The sequence below is a fragment of the Cetorhinus maximus genome, chromosome 1 (genome assembly GCF_964194155.1).
Source record: "Cetorhinus maximus chromosome 1, sCetMax3.hap1.1, whole genome shotgun sequence".
NCBI classification, from domain to species: Eukaryota; Metazoa; Chordata; class Chondrichthyes; order Lamniformes; family Cetorhinidae; genus Cetorhinus; species Cetorhinus maximus.
The window spans coordinates 241,106,459-241,126,397 of NC_135879.1; the positions used below are offsets into that span (position 1 = coordinate 241,106,459).

The window sequence follows — 19,939 nt, forward strand, 5'->3', positions numbered from 1 at the left end:
GAGAGGGAGCCAGTTAAGGAAGCCTTCCATTCTCATCTTGTTCCCCAACAAGACTGAAAGCCAAACAATAGGTTCAAACTTAATGTTTGCCTCTGCCATGTGATGGCCTTTTTGTCTTCCAGCTTTTCATTAGAGTGCTTTACAGTTCAAAACAAACAAACAAACAACTCCTTCTCAAGTATGATTTTGCTCAGATGATTTCTTGGAAGAGGCCTGCTTGTTGACAGTTTCAAGGTGAACTTATGACTTTTTAAAAAAAAAAATCCCCGGGTTAGCATCCAGATATCCAGATCATGCCATGTCCTTCCATTGTGTAAAAGAAAAACTCAGCCCTGAGAGAGATGATTCTAACAAATTTATATATGGTTGCTTGGGGCAGACAAGGAGCACTGGGGCCAACAAGAGGGGCGATTGGCTGTCTGGGATGGGCAGGGAGGGCAGTTGGCTGGCTGGGACCAACGGGAGGGGTGATTGGCTGTTTGGGATGGGTGGGGTGGGGTGTGATTGGCTGTTTGGGACGAATAGAATGATTGGTTGGTGGGGTGGGTTGGATAGGGTGGGCTGGGTGGCTGGTGGGGTGGGAGGCGGTGCCATGTGATGATTTTGCTGAACTTTGGCCTCTTTGTGTTTACCCCTCGACAGCTGGTTGGAGTGGACAGATGTTTAGAAAGCATCAATAATATGGTCCAGGAAGCCAAGATAGCAGCCGGGGTTAATCCTTACATACCGCTCAAGTCCTTGGTAGGTAAACTGTAACTCTACAGAGCTCAAGCCTGTCCAACACTAATCTAGCTTTTTCAGTAACGCTTAGAATACAAGGAAGATAACAGTTTTCTGTTGGATGACCTCTCTCCACTCTCTGGCCCTCCTTTCTGCATGTGACGTCTTAATACTGCACTGTTAAATACTTCTAAGCTGCAAATTTGGTTCTCCTTTTCTCTCTGCATTCTTGTTGCATGTTGAAATGAACCCACAGTCTGCTGCTTGAACCCATTTCTTCCCAGGAAGCTCCCTCAACTTCCTTTTCGTGTTACAAAATATAAGTTTTTAAAACTCAAATCTTGAGAAATAATGATGAATTTGTACAAAATATTGCGAAAGCAATATTTGGAGTTGGAGTTATTGTCTCATTGTAGGGGGGCATGAAAGCCCCAGGAGCAGGAGTAGACCATTCGGCCCCTCCAGCCTGCTCTGCCATTCAATTAGGTCCTGGCTGATCTTCTACCTCAATGCCATTTTCCTGTACTACCCCCACGCCCGTTGCTATCTTTCATATCTAGAAATCTCTCGACCTTGGCCTTGAACATACACAATGACTGAGTCTCCACAGCCTGCAGGGTAGAGAATTCCAAAGATTCAGTACCCTCTGAGTGAAGAAATTCCTCCTCATCTCAACCCTAAATGGTCTACCTTTATTCTGAGACTGTGTCCCCTGGTTCTAGACACCTCCCCCCTCCCCCCACCAACCAGCCAGAGGGAACATCCTTCCTGCCATCACCCTATCTAGCCCTATAAGAATTTTGTATGTTTCAATGAGACTGCCTCTCATTCTTAGTTTGGGCCCAGTCTCCTCAATCTCTCCTCATAGGACAATCCCGCCATCCCAAGGCTCAGTCTGGTGAACCTTCGTTGCACTCCCTCTATGGCAAATGTATCCTGCCTTAGGTAAGGAGACCAAGTTGTACCCAATACCCCAGGTGAGGTCTCACCAAGGCTCTATACAATTGCAGCAAAACATGTTCACTCCTGTATTCAAATCCTCTTGCAACATACCATTTGCCTTTCTGATTGCTTATTGCACCTGCATGTTAGCTTTCATTTGACTCATGAACAAGGGTACCCAGGTCCCTTTGGACATCTGCACTTCCCAATCTCTCCCCATTTAAGAAATACTCTGCCATTCTGTTTTTCCTACCAACGTGGGTAACTTCATGTAGGACGACTTTGGAATTCTGTGCCTCATAAGGTGGAGGTAGATAGATTCTTATTAAGCGAGGGAATCAAAGGTTGTCGGGGGCAGATGGAAATGTGAAATTCGAAACACAGACAGATCAGCCATGATCTTATTGAATGGCAGAGCAGGCTCAAGGGACCGAATGGCCTACTCCTGTACCTATTTCTTATTTTCTAGAGCGCAGGCAGTGTAATTTCAACAGGATGGTACCAGAAATGGGGAAGCTATATTTCTGAGAACACATTAGGAGTATTTCCTCTGGAGCAATACTTTATTTTCCATATGCGGTGTGTGTGTACATAATATATATATATATATATATATCTATCTACTTGTTTTTAATTGTGTAATTTGATTGTGAAATTTGCTGCTCTTTGGACTCTATTGATAAGCTCATGCAGTGTCTGAGTTTGAGGGTTCAAAGAGCAGAGATCAGTGTGAAATAAATTCTATAGGGAGAGATTGGCACTGATATGCAAATTAAAAAGGGAGCGGTAATGGGAGGGGCTCAGTTCCTCTGCTTTGGTTGTAATTTGCTCTTGGTCTCAATTTCCTGACAATAATAGAAGCCATCATTGAGAAAGCAAGGAAGTTATGTTAAACCTGTGTTACACACTAAGATGGGAGGAGTGCGCAGTCAATTCTAGCCGCACTTCTCCACAGGTTGTAACAATAGTTTAAATGTTTAATTCATCCATAAAACTGGCCAATTGTTTACCTTGGATACTGTAATTCCCAGTATAAAAAAAACTCTAACCAGGTTTCTTTCAGTAAACACAAAAAATACTGATTTATTATAACCAAACGACTTTTTAAAGACAAGTTAATAAATACAGTAAAACAATCAAGTCAGAGGGAGTACAGCTGCATTAAGTTTCAAGGGAATAAGGCAAGGCTGGATGGCCTCTACTTTAATGCCAGGAGTATTACAGGTAAAACGGATGAGCTAAGGGTGAGGATTGACACGTGGAATTGTGATATAGTAGCCATCACTGAGATGTGGGTGGAGGGAGGGGCAGGATTGGCAGTTCAACATTCTGGGATATAGAATCTTCAGGCGAGACAGGGGAGGGGGTAAAAGAGAAGGAGGCATTGCATTATTAGTTAAGGAGTCAGTTACTGCAGTAAGGAGAGATGATATCTTGGAGGGGGCATCGAATGAAGCTTTGTGGGTAGAGCTTTGGAATAAAAAAGGGGCAGCCACATTGTTAGGTGTTTATTATAGACCCCCAGATAGTCAATGGGAAATTGAGGAGCAAATATGTGCACAATTTGTGGAGGTGTGTAAAAACTATAACAATAGGGTAATTATATTAGTTGATTTCAACTTTCCCAACATTAATTGGGATAGACATAGCGTTAAGGGCTTGGGTGGAGTGGATTTCTTGAAATGTGTACAGGAGAATTTTTAGCTCAATATGTAGAGGGTCCAACAAGGGACAGCGCAGTGCTGGACCTAATTCTGGGGAATGAAGCTGGACAGGTGGCTGAGGTGGTGGTGGGGGAGCGTTTTAGTGATAGCGACCACAACATGGTACAGTTTAAGCTTGTTATTGACAAAAAAATAGACAAGTTGCAAAAAAAAGCTTTGGATTATAGGAGAGCAGATTTTAGTAAAATAAGGCAGGATCTGGCCAAGGTAGACTGGGAACAGCTACTTGTGGGGAAATCTACAGAGGAGCAGTTGTGGGGGGGGGGCGTTCAGAAAGGAAATGGGGTAGGGTACAGGCTCAACATGTTCCCTCTAGGGCGATAGGAAGGAGTAACAAGCCCAGAGAACCATGGATGACCAGAGATATTCAGGATACAATCAGAAGGAAAAGAGAGGCTTTTAGCAGGTACAAGGGGAGCAGATCAGCGGAGGCATTAGTGGAGTACAGAAAGTGCAGGGTGGAGCTTAAGGAAGCAATTAGGAGAGCAAAGAGGGGATATGAGAAAGCTCTGGCTGGTAGAAGTAGGGAAAATCCCAAGATATTCTAAAAGTATATCAATGGGAAGAGGATAAGCAGGGAAAGAGTAGGGCCCATTAGGGACCAATCTATGGGTGGAGCCAGAGGACATTGCTAGGGTGTTGAACGAATACTTCATATCTGTCTTCACCCAAGAGAATGAGGATGAAGGTATGGAACTCGGGGAGAGACACTGCGAGGTTCTTGAGCAAATTGATATAGGGAGTGACAAGGTATTGGAGGTGTTGGCAGGCTTAAAAGTGGACAAATCTCCAGGTCCAGATGATTTGTGTCCCAGACTGCTGAGTGAGGCAAGGGAGGAGATCGCAGGGCCTCTGACCCAAATTTTTAATTCCTCTCTGGCCACGAGGGAGGTGCCAGAGGACTGGGGAACAGTTAATGTGGTTCCACTATTTAAGAAGGGTTGTAGAGATAAGCCAGGGAACTACAGGCCAGTGAGTCTCACGTCAGTGGTAAGAAGACTATTGGAGAAAATTCTGAAGGAGAGAATCTATCTCCACTTGGAGAGGCAAGGTATGATCAGGGATAGTCAGCATGGCTTTGTCAGAGGGAGGTCATGCCTAACAAATTTGATTGAATTTTTTGAGGAAGTGACCAGGTGTGTAGATGAGAGTAGTGCAGTTGATGTAGTTTATATGGATTTCAGCAAAGCCTTTGACAAGGTCCCACATGGGAGACTTATAAAGAAGGCAAATGCACATGGGATACAGGGTAATTTGATAAGGTGGATTCAAAATTGGCTTAGTTGTAGGAGACAGAGGGTGATGACAGAAGGATGCTTTAGTGACTGGAAGCCCGTGTCCAGCAGTGTACCACAGGGATCTGTGCTGGGCCCCCTATTATTCGTCATTTATATAAACGACATAGATGACTATGTGGGAAGGTAGGATTAATGAGTTTGTGGATGACACAAAGATTGGCCGGGTGGTTAACAGTGAGGTTGAGTGCCTTGGGCTACAGGAAGATATAGACGGGATGGTCAAACGGGCAGATAAGCGGCAGGTGGAATTTAACCCTGAAAAGTGAGAGGTGATACACTTTGGAAGGACTGATTTGACAAGGAAGTATTCAATGAACAGCATGACACTAGGAAGTTCTGAGGAACAAAAGGACCTTGGCGTGTGTGTCCATAGATCTCTGAAGGCGGAGGGGCATGTTAGTGGGGTGGTGAAAAAGGCATATGGGATACTTGCCTTTATGAATCGAGGCATAGATTACACAAGTATGGAGGTCATGTTGGAGTTGTATAGAACCTTGGTGAGGCCACAGCTGGAGTACTGTGTGCAGTTCTGGTCGCCACTTTATAGGAAGGATGTGATTGCACTGGAGGGGGTGCAGAGGAGATTCACCAGGACGTTGCCTGGAATGAAACATTTAAGTTATGAAGAGAGGTTAGATAGACTTGGGTTGTTTTCATTGGAGCAGAGAAGACTGAGGGGCGACCTGATCGAGGTGTACAAGATTATGAGGGGCATGGGCAGGGTGGATAGGGAGCAGCTGTTCCCCTTAGTTGAAGGGTCAGTCACAAGGGGACATAAGTTCAAGGTAGGAGGTTCAGGGGGGATGTGAGGAAAAACCTTTTTACCCAGAGGGTGATGACGGTCTGGAATGCGCTGCCTGGGAGGGTGGTGTAGGTGGGTTGCCTCACGTCCTTTAAAAAGTACCTGGATGAGCACTTGGCACATCATAACATTCAAGGCTATGGGCCAAGTGCTAGTAAATGGGATTAGGTAGGTAGGTCAGGTGTTTCTCACATGTCGGTGCAGACTCGATGGGCCGAAGGGCCTCTTCTGCACTCTGTGATTCTGTGAACGTTGCAAACTTTTAAAAATAACTTGAGAAAGAATGTCCAAAATTCAATGCCTTTCAAATTTTTCAAAAAACGGGCTCCTTACACCTGTATCAAAAAACTGGTACTGGTTCAGCTTCAACTGGAATATTGCGTCCAGTTCTAGGCACCACAATTTATGAAGGAACTGATGGCATTTGAGAGGGTGCAAAAGAAATTCATGAGAACGGATGAGGAACTTCAGTTTCGTAGATTGGAGAAGTTGGGATTGTTGCTCTGCTTCCAGGTCTCAGCCGAAGCCTGTGATTCACTTCACGCGTCGTCCTAAAGTTTGCCCGGAGGTCCTAAGGCAAGAAATTCTGCCTCGCTTAGCTGGTCTGATATCAGTCCCACACCGACATGCTTGACTCTTAACTGCCTTCTGAAGTGGCCAAGCAAGCTACTCAATTACTCCAAAACTGCTCCAAAAAAATATCGATTCCAGTTGTTCAGGAAGGCCATTTTGTCAGGGCAACTAGAGATCTCTTAACCTTCTCTGCTCTAAGGAGAACAACCCCAGTCGTTCCACATAACTGAGGTCCCTCATTGCTGGCCCTATTCTAGTAAATCTCCTCTTAACTAAAGATGGCCTTGCCGAGTCCCAAGTGAGAATGAATGAAATCATAGAATAAAATGGCACTGAGTGCAACCATTCAGCTCATTATGCCTGTTCCAACTCTTTGAAAGAGTTATTGAATTAGTTCCAACCATCTCCTCCTCCATTCTTTCCCCATTGCCCTGCAAACTTCTACATTTCAGGAATTCACACAATTCCCTTTTTAAAGTTATTATTGAATCTGCTTACACCACTCTTTCAGGCAGCATATTACAGATAAATATCCTGCTGTATTTAAGAAAAATCAGATCTCTCACTTTTGCCAATTACTTTAAGTCTGATATCCTCTGCCACTGGAAACGGTTTCTTCCTTACTCTGTCAAAACCCTCTAAAATATTGACGACCCCCATCAATTCTCCTCCTTACTGAATAAAGGAGAACAATCCCAGCCTATCCACAGAATTGAAGTCCCTCATCGCTGGTACCATTCTAGAGATGAGGAGAAATCACTCCACTCAAAGGGCTGTGAATTTTTGGAACTCTCTACCCCAGAGGATTGTAGATGCTCCATCGTTGAATACATTTAAGGCCGGGCAGATGGATTTTTGGTGGTTTAGGGGATTAAGGGATGTGGGGAGCTGGTGGGAAAATGGAGTTCAAGCCTAAGATCAGCCATGATCGTATTGAATGACAGAACAGGTTTGATGGGCCTTGTGGTCTACTCCTCCTATTTTAAAGCCTTTGTAGTCTTCCTAAAGTGCAGCACCCAGAATATTAAATAAGGTCATTTCAGAAGAAATGACTTTTCGTCAGAACTGGAAAAAGGTTATAGACATCTAAAGTTACAGAGGCAAGGAAAGGCAGCGGGGGGGAGGGGGTGATGGGGAGAGCAGGAAAGAACAAAAGGGAAGGTCTGTGATAGGGTGGTAGGTAAGAGTGACTAAATGACAAAAGGGATGATGGCACAAAGCCAAAGGGAATGATAATGGGACAAGAAAAGAAACAAAAGATTGTCTAGAGCTGAGGGTGCTAATGCCAGAATCATTATTAGCAACTGCTATCCAAAAAACATGGAAGCAGCGATTATGATTCCCAAATTACTGAACTCAATTTTTGCATGAAATATGCGTACTATGACAGCACGGATTACGTGAAGTAAAAGCTGATACGTAGAATAAATTTTAGGGTATAGATTAATTTATAATCATTTCCGATAAAGTTCATTTAATTTGCCTGCAGTTCCACCATTTAAAATGGCAAAAATTTTGAATATGATTTTCCTACCAAAATATTAATCCAAAAACAAGGAAAATAATTACTTTAGTGTCCAGACGATTGGTTATATGATCATGCCAATGTGTTACTAAAATGGTTTATATTGACGGGGATAGAGTGCCTCAATTGGTATTTTCGTGTGCGTCCCATAGCCTGGAGACCCAATAGCACTGGAGACCTGGGGACAGATTTTCACCCTTGGTTGGGAACCGCAAGTCGGTCCATTTGCTGACATGATAGCCCCGGCTTCTAAAAAGTAGTGCATTCACCCTATATTTTGGTATCCGGGAGTCGGGTTCAGACTGGAGTTGGGGCTGCCACCTCCTGAGGCAGACCCCAGGCAGCAACGGAGGTGGGCGGATGGCAAAGCAGGTTAGAAGGCCCGCTTCCACCTACTGGGGCATCAGAAGCCCTGCTAGGCCTTCTAGCACTCCCTGTCCCCCCAACCTACCATGCTCCCTCATATTTCTCATGGCCCTTCGTGCCTACTCATATCTCCCACACCCCCATCCATCCTGCGCATCCTCCACACTTACTCATCCGGTGTCCACTAGGTACAGAACCAATGAGCCATGTAACAATACTGGCAGGCCTTTGAAATGTTCATAAAATTAAAAAAAAGCACTCAGCTATTCAAAAATCCCTGAGAAAAAATTGCCCCTTACATTCTCATAAAGCTGTCAACATAAGAACATAAGTAATCAGAGCAGGAGTAGGCCGTTCAGCCCATCAAACCTCTTCCGCCATTCAATAAGATCAAGCTGAATCTGATTGTGGCTTTAACTTCACTTTTCTTGCCTGCTCCTGATAACCCATGATTCTCTTATCAATCTAACTCAGCCATGAATATATTCAATGAGCTTCCATTGATCACTTGGAAAGAGAATTCCAAAGACTAATGACCCTCTGAAAGAAGAAATTACTCCTCATCTCTGTTTAAATGGAGGACTGCATATTTTTAAACTGTGGCCCCTCATTCTAGATTCCCCCACGAGAAGAAACATCCTCTCAGCATCTACCTTTTCAAGTCCCCTCAGAAACTTAACATTCCAATATTCATTCTCATTCTTCTTAACTTCAATGACTATACATCCAACCTGCTCAACCTCTTCCTCATAAAAACACAAGAAGTAAAAGTCCTCATTGAAGAAACCTTTAATCCCTAATATCCAAATAAACAAAGAGGCATTCATAAACCACTTCATGGAAGGTAGTTAATATAAGCTCATAAAATTGTCAATCAAACAAATCTAACAATCTCCTTCAAGCTGTGGAAACAGACCCCCAAGGGCTGAAGTGATTCTTGGAGCTCAGCCAAGAATTCATAATGAGGCCAATGAGTGGATGGGCCGGCGAGACGGGGGTAGAGTTGGTGAGTGGGAGAGAGAGACAGGGGTGGAGTGGGTGAGCGGGGGAGAGAGAGAGACAGGGGTGGAGTGGGTGAACAGGAGGGAAGACTGGGGTGGAGCGGGGCAGAGGGAAAGAAAGAGAGAGACGGGGTGGAGCGGGAGAGAGAGAGAGACGGGGCGGTAGTGGGTGAGCGGGGAGAGAGAGGCGGGGGTGAAGTGGGTGAGTGGGAGGGAAGACTTGGGTGGAACAGGGCAAAGGGAAAGAGAGAGAGATGGGGTGGAGCAGGAGAGAGAGAGAGAGACGGGGCCGTAGTGGGTGAGTGGGAGAGAGATAGATTGGGGGGGTAGTGGGTGAGCAGGAGAGAGGAGGGGTGGAGTGGGTGAGCAGGAGAGAGATGGGGGTGGAGTGGGTGAGCGGGAGAGAGAGACGGGGGTGGAGTGGGTGAGCGGGAGAGAGACGGGGGTGGAGTGGGTGAGCGGGAGAGAGACGGGGGTGGAGTGGGTGAGCGGGAGAGAGACGGGGGTGGAGTGGGTGAGCGGGAGAGAGACGGGGGTGGAGTGGGTGAGCGGGAGAGAGACGGGGGTGGAGTGGGTGAGCGGGAGAGAGAGACGAGAGTGGAGTGGGCGAGCGGGAGAGAGAGATGGGTGGAGTGGGTGAGCGGGAGAGAGACGGGGGTGGAGTGGGTGAGCGGGAGAGAGACGGGGGTGGAGTGGGTGAGCGGGAGAGAGACGGGGGTGGAGTGGGTGAGCGGGAGAGAGATGGGGCTAGAGGAGGGGTGAGGGGGAGAGAGAGACGAGGGTGGAGTGGGCGAGCGGGAGAGAGAGATGGGTGGAGTGGTTGAGCGGGAGAGAGATGGGGTGGAGTGGGTGAGCGGGAGAGAGATGGGGTGGAGTGGGTGAGCGGGAGAGAGATGGGGCTGGAGGAGGGGCGAGGGGGAGAGAGATGGGGCTAGAGGAGGGGTGAGGGGGAGAGAGATGGGGCTGGAGGAGGGTTGAGGGGGAGAGAGATGGGGCTGGAGGAGGGGTGAGGGGGAGAGAGATGGGGCTGGAGGAGGGGTGGGGTGGGGAGGGGAGAGAGATGGGGCTGGAGGAGGGGTGAGGGGGAGAGAGAGATAGGGCTGGAGGAGGGGTGAGGGGGAGAGAGATGGGGCTGGAGGAGGGGTGAGGGGGGAGAGAGACGGGGTGGAGGAGGGGTGAGGGGGAGAGAGAGAGACGGTGGAGGAGGGATGAGAGAGAGAGAGAGGCAGGGGTGGGGAGGAGAGAGAGACATGCGGCTGGCGGGGGGGTGAGAGAGAGAGAGACGGGGTGGAGGAAGGGTGGGGGGGGGAGAGACGGGGTGGAGGAGGGGTGGGGGGGGGAGAGACGGGGTGGAGGAGGGGTGAGGGAGGAGGGGTGAGGGAGGAGAGAGAGACATGTGGCTGGAGGGGGGGTGAGAGAGAAAGAGAGAGAGAGAGATGGGGGTGGAGGAGGGGTGAGTTTGCTGCTCTGCCACCCTTTCAGGCCGAGAGTTCTAGACCCCTACCACCTTCTGGGTGAAAAAATTCCTCCTTGACTCCCTTCCAATCCTTCCTACAATTGCCTTCGAGTCAGACTCATTATGGCACAGAAGGAGGCTATTCAGCCCAACGACTCCATGCTGACTCTGTACCGCATCTATGTCCCTTGGTTATTGATCCTTGGCTTATGAAAACAGTTCCTTTCTATCCGATGTATTGAGGCCATCCATAACTTTATATAGCCTCAACAGATCATTTGGTTTGGTGATATAGGTTGAGAAATGAGGAACTCCCCTGTTCCTTCTCGAAATTGTGTAATTGGGTCTTTTGCAACCACCTGAGGGGGCGCAGGCAGGGTCTTCACAAGATGACACCATCCCCAGTACCTCACCCAGAGTGTCAGCCTAGATTTTGTGCTCAACTCTATGGAATGGGACTCAGACACACAACCTTTTGAATCCGAGGCATGAGTGCTACCCATTTCCTTGACCCCACCAATGGTGGCTGTGCCTAAGCCCTCACCACTGGAATTCCCTCCCTAAACCCCTCTCTGCCTCTGTACCCCTATTTTTAACCTTGAAATCTACCGATTTGACAAAGCTTTTGGCCCAATGTCTCCATCTTAGGCTCAGTGTCAGACGATGCTCCTGTGAACCACTTTGGGATGTTTTCCCTACCTTAAGGGTGCTGGATTTATCTCTGTCCTTGCTGCTTTCTCAGGGAATGACTCTGAGTGGAGGGGAGCAGGAGGAGGCTATTGGCAAATTGATTCAACAGCTGAAGGAGAGGTTCCCAAAACTGAGTGAGAATTACTGCATCACTACAGATGCAATCGGGGGGATATCGACTGCCACCGATATGGGTAAGATTCAAGACAGACAATTCATTTGTGTTTTAAGATTATGAATTTATAGGCTGGGGAATTGGGTGCTTTCTGTTTCATCCAGTGGTTGCACTTTAAAGTTCGCTCTCTGCACTATCGATCCGGCCTCAGCTGGCGTGGCCAGCATTTATTGGCCTTCTCCCATTTTGGGGGAAATGGTGGCATAGTGGTAACGCCATTGGACTAATAATCCAGAGGGCCAGGCTAATGCTCTGGGGGCGTGGGTTCAAATCCCATTACGTTTGCTGCTAGAATTTAAATTCAATTAATAAAATCTGGAACTGAAAGCTCGACTGAAAGATGTGAAACTACCATCGATTGTCGCAAAAACCCATCTGGTTCACTAATGCCCTCTAGGGAAGGAAATCCGCCATCTTTACCCAGCCTGGTCTACATGTGACTCCAGATCCACAGCAATGTGGTTGACTCTTAACCGCCCTCTGAAATGGCCGAGCAAACCACTCAGTTCAAGGGCAATTAGGGATGGGCAACAAATGCTGGCCTTGCCAGTGACGCCCACATCCCATGAAAGAATAAAGGAAAAAAATCCCTAGTTGCCGCGAGAAGCGGGTGGTGGGCCTTCTTGAACTGTTGCAAATGGTTCGGTATAACTGAGTGTCTTGATAGGCCATTTCAGAGGGTAGGTGAGAGTCAACCACATTAATGTGGGGCCGGAGTCACATAAAGGCCCAGTCTGAGTAAGGATGGTAGGGTTCCTTCTCAAGAGGGACATCAGTGAAATTGTTGAACAAAAACAGAAATACCTGGAAAAACTCAGCAGGTCTGGCAGCATCGGCAGAGAAGAACAAAGTTGACGTTTCGAGTCCTCATGACCCTTCAACAGAACTAAGTAAAAATAGGAGAGGGGTGAAATATAAGCTGGTTTAAGGTGGCGGGGTGGTGGAGATTGTTGAGTTTTTTTGACTATCTAGCAACTTCACGATCCACTTTTACTTCCACCGTTTTTTAATTTTCCAGAATTTTTAAAAAGTGAGTTCTAATTCTCAAGCTGTCATGTTGGGATTTGAACTCCAGATTGTTAGTCCAGTAATGTCATGTAACCATTATCACCATTTGTCTAGATAGTTGCAAGGTGTCTCTTCCCAAGGAGAGTTGCTTGGGATGGTGAATGGTGTTTCAAACCACACCAAGAAATTAGTCAAGTGGCTGCCTGATGTCACTGCACCATGCCCCTCCGCCACACCCAAACTTGAGCCCATACTTGGCTCCTGATAGCGAGTTGCTTTGATAATAAATGTTAGCTTTCTGCATCAATCTACAAATGGCACCAGTTGTTTGGGTGAGGTCAGACTTGCTTCCAGGGTAAGCCTGTACTCTTTTGCCAGACCTGCTGCCAAGGGTTCCCTCTTGTGTTGACCGATTGTGTGGTATGCTGCATCAGGAACTAATGCAAGTCGTGTAACCTCTTTACCCCTTACCACCCCCACCCTCCCTCCCCAACAAATGCACACCAGGTGGAATTGTGTTGATCTCAGGAACTGGTTCCAACTGCAAACTCGTCAATCCAGATGGATCGGTGGTAGGCTGTGGAGGTTGGGGTCACCTGATCGGAGACGAGGGATCAGGTGAGTGAGGAGGAATCGCGGTTTTAAGAAACCCGGGCTTTAGAGTACAGGCATGGGTGTGTGCGGGCAAGACACTGGCCTTTCTTTCAGTATGTTGCAAGAGTTCCAGTATTTTACACTTGTTCCAGAGAGTTTGGAATTTTGCACCATTCTCGTACAGCATTAGTTCTGCTGGAGAAAGTGCAAAATAACGAGGATGATACCAGATCTGAGGGAATTGATTAAACAAGCTGGGCCTCTTTTCTCAATAACAGGGAAGAATGAGGGGGCAATCTGACGGAGGATTTAAAAATTATGAAGGGGATTGATAGGGTAGAGGTAGAGAACTTGCGGGGTGTCTAAAATTGGGGATCATCAACACAAGTTAGTCGTGAATATATCCGATAAGGAAATTGGGAGGAACTTCTTTACCTAGAGAGCAGTTAGAATGTGGAACTGCCTACCATGAGTGGTAGTATAGCAAGGCCTTGGAGTTCCAGATTCAATGAAGGATGCCCACTCGATAAAGACAACTGCCTATTGTATCCACTCTGGAAGAAAGCCTTTATCTGTGAAAGGATAGACTGTAGTGGTCTGTGCCAATGAAAAGGTTGCTGGACCTAAAATCCAGAGTTGGTCTTACCACTAGGTCATTGTCAATCAGCCTGCTAGCACTTGTTAGTAAGGCTGCTGGTGCCTGTGGAACTATCTCCCCTGAACCCTCTAACCCACACTCCCCACCCCACCCCAGCCCCTTCCCCCAGCAACAGTAAGTGTCTTTGATGGTGGAGCAGTGAGGAAGAGATAATGGTAATAGACATAGCTGAAATGCTTCACTTCTTATTTGCAGCTTATTGGATGTCTCACTTGGCTATAAAGACCGTGTATGATTCTATTGACAACTTCAAGCACACACCGTTCAACATCTGCCTGGTCGAGGAGGCCATGTACAATTACTTCCAGGTTAGAAGCTGTCACCATAGTGATCTGTTGTTTGATGAGGGCCTTTTAGAGGGCCACATTTAGAATTCATTGTGCAGTTCTGGTTTCCATATTGCAAAAAAGGATGTAGAAGCACTGAAGAAGGTGAAAAGAAGACCTGCAAGATTATTGCCATCATGAAAGACTAACTCTCCTCCAGAAAATAGAAGACTGAGCAGTGACCTAATGAAGGGCTTTAAGATTACAAAAGAGCTTCATAGGATAGACGTGGAGAAGACGTGGAGCCATAAATATGAGATGGTGATTAATAAATGCCATAGTGACTTTAGGAAAAATTTCCTTACCCAAAAAATGCTGAGCATATAAAAATGGAATGGTTTATGGCACAGAAAGAGGCCATTCTGCCCATTGTGTGTCTGCCAGCTATAAAAGAGCTACCCAATCTAATTCCACTTTCCAGCTCTTTGCCTTTAGCCCTGCAGGCTACAGCACCTCAAATTTATGCCCAAGTATCTTTTCTAAAAGTGACGAGAGCCTTTGCCTCGAACAGCTTATCAGGCAGTGTTTCCAGACTCCTCTGCTGAAAAATATTACTACTCAATACCCCCTAATTCATTCAACAATTGCTTTAAATCTATGCTCCCTGATTAATGATCTCTCTGCTAATGAAAATAGGTCCTTCCAGTGCACTCTATCTCAGCCGTCATAATTACATACACCTTAATTAAATTTCCCCTCAGCCTCCTCCGTTCCAAACAAAGTAACACCAGTCTATCCAATCTTTCCTATAGCTAAAATTCTCCATTCCTGGCAATGTTCTTGTAAATCTTCACTGTTCCCTCTCTAACGTAGTCACATGTTTCCTATAAAGTGGTGGTCAGAACTAAGCAATACCGTAGCTGCATTTTAACTATTTTATACAGTTTAAGTATTACCTGCCTGTTCTTATACTCTAGGCTTCAGCCAATGAAAGTTTTTTTTTATCCATTCATGGGATGTGGGCATCGCTGCCTAGGCCAGCATTTGTTGCCCAACCCCAATTGCCCTTGTTCAGAGGGCATTCAAGAGTCAACACATTGCTGTGGGTCAGAAGTCACATGTAGGCCAGACCAAGTAAGGGTGACAGATTTCCTCCCCTAAATTAGTGAACATTAGAGAACCAGATAGGTTTTTACGACAATCGGCTATGGTTTTGTGGTCATCTTCAGACTTTTAATTCCATGTTTTTAATTGGATTCAGATTTCACCATCTGCCACGGTAGGATTCGAACTCTGGTCCCCAGAGCAATACCCTGGGTCTCTGGAGTACTAGTCCAGTGGCAATAACACTACTCCTCCCATAGAATGTACGACTCACTACCACGTGGAATTGGGGCGACTACCATAGGTTAAGGAAAAGTTAGATAAGCACAAGAGGAAAGAAGGTTATTCTCATTTTTTTTCTCTATTCTTTTATGGGACGTGGGTGTCGTTGGCAAAGCCAGCATTTGTTGCCCATCCCTAATTGCCCTTGAACTGAACATTTCAGAGGGCAGTTAAGAGTCAATCAAATTGGAATCACATGTAGGCCAGACCAAGGCAAGGACAGCAGATTTCCTTCCCTAAATAACATTAGTGAACCGGATGGGTTTTTAATGACAATCTGTGATATTTTCATGGTCACCATTACTGAGACTCGCTTTCAATTCCAGATTGATTAATTGAATTTAAATTCCACAAGCTGCTGTGCTGGGATTTGAACCCATGTCCCCAGAGCAATAACCTGACCCTCTGAATTACTAGTCTAGTAATTACCATTACACTACCAACTCCCCCGACACCTCCATGGGGATAGATGTAGAGAGATGGGTGGAGGCATGGACCAGTTGGGCGGACTAGGTTTCTGTGCTGTTGAAGCTATGAAATTTATCATCATCTGAAGCCATTCATATGTCCTGCATTCACTAGGTAAAGGGTGCTGAGGCCAGCTGTTGCCACTCCACCTCAGATTGAATATCCTGAGAGGGAGATCAAATCTGCAATGTTCCAGGCCTGCAGGTCCCAAATGGTTTCCGCATGTGGTGTCGACTGTGGCTCAGTACGTAGCACCCTTGCCACCGAGTCAAAAGGTCATGGGTTCATGAACTACTCAGAGAAACTGGATGCATAATCCAGGTTGTCACTCCCAATACAGTACTGAGGGAGTGTTGTACTATCATCTTTCGGACGCAGTGTTAACAGGAGACTACACCCCTACCCATCTGCATACTCGGGTGGATATAAATGATCATATTGCACTATGCAAAGAAGAGTAGAAACATTCCCTCCGGTGTACTGAACGGCCTTTGTCTCTCAACCAACACCACTAAAATAGATTATCTGATGGTGATTTGCAGGGCAGGTAATTAACCTTGCGAATGTTCATGGAGGAAAAATTATATCCAAAACAATAAACACAATACCATCATTGAGTTTATAGAAAATCTTGTTAGGACTTCATTATTTCTGAAACTCAATAATTATTGTGTATTTCCATTATTTGACCAATGACTAAAAATCATAAGTACTTCATTGGCAATAAAAGTGCTTTTGCACGTCCAGAGATCATGAAGGGCACTTGTAAGGAGATTGTGGTAATGTCACTGGACTAGCAATCCAGAGGCCCAGGCTATTGCTCTGGGGACATGGGTTAAAATCCTACCATGGCAGCTGGTGGAATTTGAATTCAATTAATAAAATCTGAAATATAAAGCTAGTTTCAGAAATAGTGATAATGAAATTGTTGTCGATTGTCGTAAAAACCCATCTGGTTCACTGGACTCCAGAACCACAGCAATGTGGTTGACTTGTAACTGCCCTCTGAAACGGCCTAGCCAGCCCCTCAGTTCAAGGGCAATTACAGATGGGCTACAAATGCTGGCCTTGCCATTGATGCCCAGATCCAATGAAAGAATAAAAGAAAATGAAAGTCCTTTCTTTAACTAAATGTGGCAACAGTTTCCGACAAACAGCAATGAGGTAAATGACTGTTGATCTGTTTTATGGTTGCTATTTATTGACTGATAAATGCTGCACGAGGCAAAGAATAGAGAGACTTGTAATTATATAACTCCTTTCAAAGCTTGCATTGTTCAAACTCCTTCCCTGCTCCAGAAACGAATGATTATGATCTGGAACGTACTGCCTGATAGAGTAGTGGATAAAGGTTTGATTGTAGCCTTGGAAAGAAGAGTTGGATTTTTAAAAAATTCAATTCATAGATTGTGGGCATCACTGGCAAGTCCAGCATTTTTTGCCCATCCTTAATTGCCATTAAGAAGGTGGTGATGAGCCACCTTCTTGAACTCTTGCAGTCCATGTGGTGTAGGTACACCCACAGTGCTATTAGTGAGGGAGTTCCAGTGTGCGACTTGCAGCTTATAGTGTTCCCATCCACCTGTTGTCTTTGTTCTTCTAGGTGGTATAGGCCATGAGTTTGGCCTTTATTGCAAGGGGAATAGAGTATAAATGTAGGGAAATCTTGCTACAACTGTGCATTGGTGAGACCACATCTAGAGCACTGCCTACAGTTTTGCCCTCCTTATTTAAGAAGTAATATACTTGCATTGGTGGCGGTTCAGAGAAGGTTCACTAGGTTGATTTCTGCAATGAAAGGGTTATCTTATGAGAAACGGTGGGCCTACCCTCATTGGAGTTAAGAAGAATTAGAGATGATCTTATTGAAGTGTATAAGATTCAGAGGGGGCCTGACAGGGTGAGTGTTGGCGAATCTAGAACTAGGAGAGACAGTTTCTAAAAATAAAGCGTCTCCAATTTAAGATGGAGATGAGGAGGAATTTCTTTGAAATTCTCTATCTCTGATAGTAATGAAGGAATTTCTTTGAAATTCTCTATCTCTGATAGTAATGAAGGCTGGGTCATTGAATATATTCAAGGCTGAGTTATAAAGATTTTTAAGATGTATGGTAGACTAGGAATTTGGGGGACAGACAGTAAAGTGGAGTGAAGGCCACAATCAGATTAGCCATGATTTTATTGAATGACAGAGCAAAGTCGAGGGGCCAAATGGCCAACTTTATGTTATTATATCCTGAAGGTGCTGTTGAAGAAGCCTTGAGTTGCTGCAGTGCAAATTGTATATGGTACACACTGCTGCCACTGTATGTCAGTGGTGGAGGGAGTGAATATTTCTGGTGGTAGATTGAGTCCGATCAAGTGGGCTGCTTTGTCCTGGACAGTGTCAAGCCTCTTGAGTGTTGTCGGGTCTGCACTCATCCAGGCAAGTGGAGAGTATCCCATCACACTCCTGACTTGTGCCTTGTAGATGATGGACAGGCTTTGGGGAGTCAGGAGGTGAGTTACTCACTGCAGGATTCCTAGTTTCTGATCTGCTCTTGCAGCCACAGCATTTATATGGCTGGTTCAGTTCTGTTTCTGGTCATTGGTGGGGCCAGTGACAATAATGCCATTGATTGTCAATTGTTGATAGCCAATACCTGGCACTTATATGTTGCAAGTGTTACTTGTCACTTATCAGCCCAAGTCTGAATGTTGCCTAGATCCTGCTGCATGTGGGCAAAGATTGCTTTATTAACTGAGGAGTCACAAATGGTACTGATCTTTATGCAACCATCCATGAACATCCCCACTTCTTACCATATAATGGAGAGAAAGTCATTGATGAAGCAGCTGAAGATGGTTCGGCCAAGGACACTAGCCTGAGGAACTTCTGCAGTGATGTCCTGGAGCTAAGATGATTGGCCTTTAACAGCCACAACCATCTTCCTTTGTACTAGGTATGACTCCAACCAGTGGAGAATTTTCCCCCAGATTCCCATTGACTTCCATTTTCCCAAGACTCCTTGATGCCACAATTGGTCAAATTCTGCTTTGATCTGAAGGGCAGTCACTCTCAGCTCACCTCTGGAGTTCAGTTGTTTTGTCCATGTTTGAACCAAGGCTGCAATGAAGTCAGGAGCCGATTTTTCCTGGCAAATGTAAACTGTAAATTGGTGTGCAGGGTATTGCTGAGTAAGTGTGGTTTGATTGCACTGTTGATGACACCTCATTTTGCTGTTGATTGAAAGTAAACCGATGGAGTGGTAATTGGCCACATTGGATTTGTCCTGCTTTTTTGCGGACAGGACTTTTTTTTCATTCATGACATCGCTGGCCCATCCCTATTTGCCTTGAGAAGGTGGTGGTGAGCTGCTGCCTTGAACTGCTGCAGTCCCTGTGGTGTAGGTACACCCACTGTGCTGTTAGGGAGAGAGTTCCAGGATTTTGACCCAGCAAGAGTGAAGGAACAGTGATATATTTCCAAGTCAGGATGGTGAGTGGCTTGGAGGGGAACTTGCAGGTGGTGGTGTTCTCATGTGTCTTCTGACCTTGTCCTTCTAGATGGTAGTGGTCGTAGGTTTGAAAGATGTTGTCGAAGGAGGCTTGGTGTGTTCCTGCAGTGCATCTTGTAGGTGGTGCAAAGTGCTGCCACTGTTCGTTGGTGGTGGAGGGAGTGAATGTTTGTGGATGGGGTGCCAATCAAGTGGGCTGCTTTGTCCTGGACGGTGTCAAGCTGCTTTAGTATTTTTGGGGCTGCACTCATCAGGCAAGTGGAGAGTATCCCATCACACTCCTGACTTGTGCCTTGTAGATGGTGGACAGGCTTTGGGGAGTCATGATCGCCGCATGATTCCTAGCCTGGGCATCGAATGAGATCGATAACATAGCGGTAACTGTGGACTAATAATTCCAGAGGCCTGAACTAATGCTCCGGAGACATTAGTTCAGATCTCACCATGGCAGCAGGGGAATTTAGATTCAACCAAAATAAACGTGGAATTTAAAAGCTAGTCCCAGTAATGATGACCATGAAACTAACGGATTGTCATTAAAGCCCAACTGGTTCACCTATGTTCCTTGGGGAAGGAAATCTTTCACTTGATCTGGCCTACATGTGACTCCAGATCCACAGCAATGTAGTCGACTCTTAACTGATATGGCCTACTAAGCCACTCGGTGGTATCAAGCTGCTACGAATAAACATTGAAGGAGAAATATTTACAAAGATTTGGGGAAGGAGCTGGGGAGTGGGACTAATTGGATTGCTCTTTAAAAGAGCTGGTGCAATCTCCTTCTGTTCTG

General features: G+C 45.8%; 1 protein-coding gene across 2 annotated transcripts in view; it reads left to right on the forward strand.

Annotated features, from left to right (window-relative positions):
* The window catches only part of nagk (N-acetylglucosamine kinase), a 38,601-nt gene that overhangs the window by 12,241 nt on the left and 6,421 nt on the right, over window positions 1-19,939 (forward strand). For both annotated transcript variants that reach the window (XM_078554824.1, XM_078554832.1), the window contains 4 exons: window positions 643-741; window positions 11,150-11,291; window positions 12,788-12,898; window positions 13,728-13,840. In XM_078554824.1, coding sequence (XP_078410950.1) covers window positions 643-741; window positions 11,150-11,291; window positions 12,788-12,898; window positions 13,728-13,840 — 465 coding nt within the window. The remainder of the gene's footprint in view (window positions 1-642; window positions 742-11,149; window positions 11,292-12,787; window positions 12,899-13,727; window positions 13,841-19,939) is intronic.